Raw genomic sequence first — 8,316 nt, 5'->3', positions numbered from 1 at the left:
TATAAACAGTTTTCTCTCATATCTATTTGGGCCTTTTCAAAGCACAACCTGACTATTTAGAAAGTGGATCCAAAATCCTGAAGAAAAGTGTCATAATCCTATGTTTCCATATGTAAAATCATAATTCTCTGTTTTAGAAATTCCTGTTAAACATATAGGTTATCCATGCTAATGTTCTAATTGTTGACGAAGTGGCAGCCATCGAGTGCTAACTTGTCCCGTACCTCATAAACCTGTGTGCCCTCTATTTTGAAGGGGGCTTCTCCAAAGCCACCCTCTCCACTGCTGCTCTTTCTCAGACTTTGTTCCATGGGTCATCCCCTCTTTCTCCAGCATCCTCAACATCAGTCTCCTAATTGGTTCCTTAATGCCAGCCTATAGACATACTCATCATGTCTGTTCTATCCTAAAAAGATTTTCCCTTGATCCTTATCTAATTACTGCTCTATCTCTGTGACAATAGTCAGCCTACAATAAGCTTCATACACAACAAGTGGAGATAAAACTGTAATATCATTATTAGAAATTATTCCTGAACATTTGTTATTAGTCAATAATTATAAACTTGTCACAACAAATACTATTATTTTAAGAACTGATACTTTTATTGAAATGTGTCATGCTTTTAGGTTTATATCTCATTGGATCAACCTATGACTGCTTTAAATCTTTTCAAACGAGGTTTAGATAAGTTTCCAGGAGAAGTAACCCTGCTCTGTGGAATTGCCAGAATCTACGAGGTAAGGTTCATATAATTGTTATTATTTTTTCATGGGTATATAGTGGTTGTACATATTTTTTGGGTACATGTAATATTTTAATGCCTGTATACAGTGTGTAATGATCAAATCAGGTGATATTCATCACCTCAAATATTTGTCTTTGTGTTGGGAACATTACAATTCTTCTCTTCTAGCTATTTTGAAATATATAATAAATTATGAACTATAATTTCCCTATTGTACCATCAAGTGCTAGAACTTAATCCTTCTATCTAACTGTATTTTTATATCCCTTAACTAACGTCTCTTCATCCTCCCACCCCCCTTCCCTACCCAGCCTCTGGTAACCACCATTCTTCTCTCTACCCCCATGAGATCCACTTTTTTAGCTCCCACATATGAGTGAGAACATGTGCTATTTGCCTTTATGTGCCTGGTCTGTTTGACTTAACATAATGAGCTCTAGTTCCATCCAAGTTGCTGCAGTAACAGGATTTCATTCTTTTTCATGGCTGAATAATATTTCATTGTGTATGTATACCATATTTTCTTTATCCATTCATCTGTCAATGGACTTTTACGTTGATTCTGTATCTTGGCTATCATGAATAGTGCTCAATAAACGTGGGAATGCAGATGTCTCTTTGATATACTGATTTTCATTCTTTTGGATACATACCCAGCAGTGGGATTGCTGGATCATATAGTAGTCCTATTGTTAGCTTTTTGAGGTGCCTCCGTACTGTTTTCCATAATGGCTGTACTACTTCACATTCCCAACAACAGTATATGAGAGTTTTCCTTTCTCCATATCTTCACCAACATTTGTTATTTTTGTCTTTTTGATAATAGTGATTCTAACTGGGTGAGATGATATCTAATTGTAGTTTTGATTTGCATTTTCCTGATGATTAGTGATGTTGATTGAACATTTTTTCATATACTTCTTGGCCATTTGTATGTCTTCTTTTGAGAAATATCTGTTCAGATCTTTTGCCCATCTTTAAAATGGATTTATTTGTTTTTTTGCTATTTCGTGCTCCTTATATATTCTGGTTATTAATCCCTCGTCAGATGAATTTACAAATATTTTCTCTCATTCTGTAGGTTGTGTCTTCACTTTGTTGATTGCTTCCTCTGCTGTGCAGAGGCCTTTTAGCTTGATGTAATACCAAATGTCTGTTTTTGCTTTGGCTGCCTGTGCTTTTGAGGTCTTACACAAAAAATCTCCGCCCAGACCAATGTCCTGGAGCGTTTCCCCAATGTTTTCTTCTAGCAGGTTCATAGTTTCAGGTCTTAGATTTAAGTCTTCGATCCATTTTTATTTTATTTCATTTTTGTGTATGGTGAAAGATAGGAGTCTAGTTTTATTCTTCATTATATAGTTATCCAGTTTTCCCAGCACCATTTATTGAAAAGACTTTCCTTTCCCCATTGTAGGTTCTTGATGCCTTTGTCAAAGATGTGTTGATTGTAAATGTGTGGATTTTTATCTGGGTCCTCATGCTGATTTGATTACTGTAGCTTAGTAGTATATTTTGAAGTCAGATAGTGTGACGCCTCCAGCTTTGTTCTTTTTGCTCAGGATTCCTTTAGCTATTCTGAGTCTTTTGTGGTTCCATGTGAATTTTAGGATTTTTTTTTTATTTCTGTGAAGAATGTCATTGGTATTAATATTTTGATAGAGATTGCCATATTGTCTTAAAAGTTGATGTAAAATTGAGGTTATGTGCCACTTAAGTAAGCTCATAGTCCCTTGGGGTCCTAGTAAGGAGAACAATTTATAAAATTATGATTGTTGGCCTGTGGTTTACCAGTAAAATAAGAGATTTTAATGTATGCATTTAATCAAACTAAGCTTTTATTATGAAATATTTCAGACACACAGAAGAGTATAGAGAATGGTACAAGATAGGGATTTAAATTATTTTCCCTGTATGGATAGCCTATTGTCCCAGCACATTTATTGATTCTTTCCCAAGGTTTGTAGTGTCAAATATCAATTTTTTTCCATATAGGGTGGATATGTTTTAGGACTTTCTATTCTGTTCCATTGGACTGTTTGTCCACCCTTGTACCAATATTATACTGCCTTAATTACTAGAGCTTTGTGATACTATCTGGTACAGTTCATTTTATCAGGAGTGTCTTGGCTATTTTGGACTTTTGCTTATTCTTATAAATTTTAGAGTCATGTTGTCAAATTCCATGAAAAGTTCCATTGATATATCTTTCCTGCTGACTAATTACTATAGCTTTACAATAATTCCTGATATCAGATTAGTTAAATTCTACCACCTTGTTCTTCATAGTTGGTTATTCTTGGCCCTTTGCTCTTCCATGCTGATTTTAGGATTGACCTATCAAGAACCATTAAAAAACCCCGTAGACATATTGATTAGAATTATATTGAATATATCAGTGATGGAAGGTGGGTGGGTGGGCTGCCATTCTTCCCGTTCTCAGTCATGATATAACTCCCCCATTTACTTAGATCTTCTTATTGGTCCCTCAGTGAATATTTTGTAATTATCTCCAGAAAGATGATGTGTGTGGGGGAGTTCCCCCAAACTACCCTGAGATTCAGTGATTTACTAGGACTTCCAATACTCAGCAGGCAGTTGTACTTACAGTTAAGATTTATTAGAGCAAAAATATAAAAAGCAAAATCAGTAAAGGGAAAAGGCTCACAGAGAAAAGTTCAGAAGCAATCAAGTGCAAGCTTCTAAGAGTCCTCTCCCAGTGGAGTCACACAGGACACAATTCTTCCAGCAACAAGTTGTGACAACTTGTGAGAAGTGATGTCTACCAGGGATGCTTGTTAGAGACTCGGTATCCACGATTACTACTAGAGCTGGTCGTTTAGACACGCTCTGCCTATCATGTACCAAAGTTCCAGAATCCCACAAGTAAGCAGGTGTTCAGCACACACCACACTGTCTGTAAAATAGTTTAGGTGTAGCAAGCCACTGTTATCATTTGGAAAAAGTTTTATATCAATATAAGGAACTACCCAAGTTCTCAGATGCAGGCCTTTCTAAGAATAGTGGTCTCAGGCTGCTTTGTTTACATATTTTTTGCACAGATGTATTCCTAGGAATAACTATGAATGGAATCTTTATTTTTTCCCCTCTTGTATTTTCTATTTGATTATTTCTGGTGATATAGTTTGGGTATTTGTTCTGTCCAAATCTCATGTGGAAATTTGATCTCCGGTGTTGGAGGTAGGACTGAGTGGGAGGTGTTTGGATTATGGGGGAGAGCCCTCATGAATGGCTTGGGGCCTTCCCCATGGTAATGTGTGAGTTCTTGCTCTATTAATTCACGTGAGAGCTGGTTGTTTAAAAGAGCATGGGCACTCCCCCCTTCTCTCTCTTGCTCTCTTTCTCACCATATGACACACCTGCTTCCCTTTTGCCTTTTGCCTTGATTGGAAACTTCCTGAAGCCCTCATCAAAGGCAGATGCTGGTGCCATGCTTCTTGTACAGCCTGCAGAACTGTGAGCCAAATAAACCTCTTTTCTTTATAAATTACCCAGTCTCAGGTATTCCTTTATAGCAAAGCAAAACTGATTAAGACATGGTGAATAGGACTGCATTACGTTTTTATAGTTGATTTGATACTAGCAACTCTTTAAATTTTAAGACCTTGTCTATAGATCTCTTTGATATTCTAAGTAAATAAAATCATTATCATCAGCAAATATAGACAGTTTTCATCTTTTCATTTCAATTATTTTACTGCTTTTTAAAAATATATCTTATTGTTTAGGACTTCCCATATAATATGGAACAGAAGCATCTCTGTTTTCTTTAAATTCTTTGAAAATGCTAGGTATGATATTTTGAAATCATTTTGTTAAAAAAGAATGGAAGATATTAATATTTGCTGTATCTAGGTGATAGTATGTGAATGATTTTTATTTTCTTCTTTATGCTTTCTGTATTTTCTAGATTTTCCGTAATGAACATACGTTACTTTTTAAATGAAAAAATAACTATTTTTAAATTGTCTAGAAAAATATTTCCCTTTTGAAATATAATTTTGATAAATGTATACATGGAACACTTTGATCAGTCAATAAAAATACTTTATCAGCATCTCTGTCTTTACTTGTCGTGACCATAAATTGAATATGAACAAAACTTTGACCAAGAAACTTAGAAAGGAAATAAAATAGAATTGATTTTTGAAACCAGTAGGATTCGTGCTAGTTCCAGTGGTGACTATCCTGATATAATCCGAGCTCTTTGACCATTAGGATCTGCCTTGTGCACGTTAAGCCCTTTTACCCTTCTCTTCTCAGGCAGGAGGTGCTAGCAGAAAGAGCTAAAGAACTATTATATCTTTAACAGTGTGGTTGCTGGTGGGCAGAATTCCTTCCAAGCCTGTTATAGTTACTGTGCTATGGCATTGATAGGAAGTGGCTCTGAGGGGATTCTTTAGTCAGCTACCTTTTCCCTTTCCCAGGTCTGAGTTGAGTTTGCACTTGAAGGGAAGAAAGGAGTAGACAGGAAAGCATCCAGGTTGTAGGGGCAATATTTCCTGCACAAATAGGGTGATCAAGGATTAAGCACAAACTTGAAATAGATGGTTAGAGTATTTCCCCTTGGATTTACATAGTTAATTTCCTTTATGCCAAAGTTTACCACACCAAAGTCAGATTTCCAGTGTATTCTTTTTCTCTTTATGTAACAAAGGATTTAGAGTTAATTAGTAAAGTTGGTTTCTTAGCATCGTAGCCTATACTGTGTATGCCTTTAGGGATTTATTAATGTACATCATGCTTGTCTCTGGAGGGTTTCTCTTCCTTTATGTTCTATTCTTTTTATTTATCACTTTCATTTTTTGTATTGTACCTTTCAAATATTTCCCATTTTAAAGTGAACTTGTTGTACTGCCTATTGTTCATTGATTGTTTTGTGCAGACACTTGTTAAAAATGATTTATCTTTGCTAAATTTCTTTGGTAGTGGTTTTAATTTTCTTGAGGTATTTTGTTAATTCATTTGAAAGACAGGCCTTTATTTTAGCTGTTCTTTGTTGAAAGGTGTTTGAAATTAGAAACCTTACCCTGGAAATGTTATTCCAGTGGTCCTCTAACTTTACTGTGTATGAAAATTACTTTGGGAGTGTATAAGAAGTACAATCTCGTCCTACTGAATCAGAAGTCCTAAAAGGTGGGACTCAGGCATTTGTATTTTTAACAAGCTCACTACGTGATTCTGATGCATAACAGAGTTTGAGAACTACTGGAACAAACACTTCTTAAATTATTTGCAATTTTATTTTAAATAATTAAAGATCTAATTATAGATTTTATCTACATTTTGTGAATTGATTAAAAAATCAGCACTGAAAAAATCACTTAAATGATAACAAGTTTATTATATGCTTGTATATATTAGTAATATTTGAAAATGTTATTTTAAATCTACATTAATAAAATCTATTCTAGAGTAATATAATTTAAAAAGTTCTGATGTAGGAATAAATTAAAGGACCAAAACAGAGTTCACATATGTTCATATATATGAAAATTTAGGATGTGATAAAAATTACCTATTAAGCCAATTATGTTATTGGATTATTTAATAAATAGTTTAAAAATAGAGCTGGATGTGAGTAATGATTCTTATACTAAAAGAATCTGGCTGCGTGCTGTGGCTCAGGCCTGCAATCCTAGCACTGTGGGAGGCCAAGGTGGGAGGATTGCTTGAGGCCAGGAGTTCAAGACCAGCCTGAGAAAGAGTGAGAGATCCCATCTCTACAAAAAATAGAAAAAAAATTAGCCAGGTGTGGCGCCCCACACCTATAGTCCCAGATACTTGGGAGGCTGAGGCAGGAGGATTGCTTGAGCCCAGGAATTTGAGGTTGCAGTGAGTTATGATGATGCCACTGCACTCTAGCCTGGGTCACAGAGTGAGACTGTCTCAAAAAAAAAAAAAAAAAAAAAGAATTCATTATTGTCAGATTTAAAACTTCAGACAATGAAATCATGAAAGTTATGGATGAAAACCCAGATAAGTTAATTGTATAAACTGGAATGGGGAAGATTTTTCTAAGCATGACACAAAGTCAGAAAGCCTTATTAGGAAAGTTTGATAAACTTGAGAATATAAAAGTTAAATTTCTTATGTAACAAAAACAAAAATACAAACCAAACCGAAACAAAAGGTATAACCAAAAACAAATATCAAACAGGGAAAATGCTTGCCATACCTGGGACAGACAAAAGACCGCTTTTAATTTCCTTAATCTACACATTGCTTAAAAATTGCTAAAAATGGGAGATTTACACAAACATGCTCACACACACAAATGTCCATGCACATACACCTATAAATTCTCATTTATTTAGTTAAGAATGTAAACACTTACGGAAATTAGGTGTTTCCTCTAAGCAGTTGTGGTTCAACACATCATGGTTTGGCTTTCCCGTAGGCTCTTACTTTCCCATCAGTCTACACAGTGGCCATCAACCCTCTCCGTGCATCTAAAACCCACCCCAGAGATGAGATGTTTCAGTGCATTTTGAATATACCACCACTGTACCAAGTATCAATGGAACACCATGCAGAAGTAAAACAAAAAATGAAGTAAACCTTTTAGTTTTGATATGGAAAGACAGCCGAGACACTGAAAGTGAGAAAAATAAACCGTATGTTAGAATGTATAGAATGATTCTGTTTATGGTTAAAGCATGCATACACATACGTGTGCTTATATATGAACAAAATTTCTTGAAGAATACTCAGGAAACCATTAACATTGCCTCTGCCCACTGGGATTTGGAGAGGGGGCTTTTACTTTCAATTTTGTACCCTTTTGTAATGTTTAAGTTTATTTAGCATAAGCACATATTTTGTAAGTTTATAAAACTTAATGAAAAACTATATAAAAAGTTGTCTACAAAATAAATGGTTCAGTTTAAAATTCCTCAGGATTGCATAAATTAATTTCTGTGCCCATGAGTCAAGTATATAAATATTCTAAGGTAATTTTATAAAAGCCTTGAACCAATTGGCTACTAAGGCTGGAGACTTCTTTGCATTGGCCATTGTCACCTTTGTAGGCTGTAACACTGAAGCCTTGTACTATGGGACGCATTTTTCTTTGAATAAGAATTTCAAATATAAAGCACATAAAAAAATATATAAAGTATGGGTTTGGACCAACTGGTGAATGTTTTATTAGGGTTTATGGGACTGATAAGTACCTGTGTAGACCGAGAACCAACTGAGAGATAGATACAAGATTTAGACAAATGAAGGCCAAACCATTAATCTTATTACTGGTAGAAGCAGAATTGGATCATGTGGCTTTAGATCTATGGCCAAAGGTACTTCACAGCCTTCGTTCTCCGAGTGAGAACTAATCCACCCTGTTACAGACATGGCTATATGACCTACAGACCTTTACCACTCAGGGAGAGCTTGTTATTTTTCATAAAAATATTTATGTTAACATGTTATAGGTGTATTACATGTTATTTAGAATGAGTTAATTAAGAAATATTATCAATTAATCTGAGTAAATTAATAAATGTTTTAAAATATCTCAGTTTCAATTTCTAATATGAATCTATGATATG

The 8,316-nt window shown here is 34.9% G+C and overlaps 1 protein-coding gene across 1 annotated transcript in view; it reads left to right on the top strand.

Moving 5' to 3' along the window:
- The window catches only part of LOC105807115 (tetratricopeptide repeat protein 8), a 34,873-nt gene that overhangs the window by 17,048 nt on the left and 9,509 nt on the right, over positions 1 to 8,316 (top strand). The window contains exon 3 of the mRNA XM_012640405.1: positions 630 to 740. Coding sequence (XP_012495859.1) covers positions 630 to 740 — 111 coding nt within the window. The remainder of the gene's footprint in view (positions 1 to 629; positions 741 to 8,316) is intronic.

This window comes from Propithecus coquereli, unplaced genomic scaffold, assembly GCF_000956105.1.
Source record: "Propithecus coquereli isolate 6110/MARCELLA unplaced genomic scaffold, Pcoq_1.0 Scaffold152, whole genome shotgun sequence".
In the NCBI taxonomy this organism is placed as follows: domain Eukaryota; kingdom Metazoa; phylum Chordata; class Mammalia; order Primates; family Indriidae; genus Propithecus; species Propithecus coquereli.
This window is presented reverse-complemented; position numbering and strand designations above follow the sequence as displayed.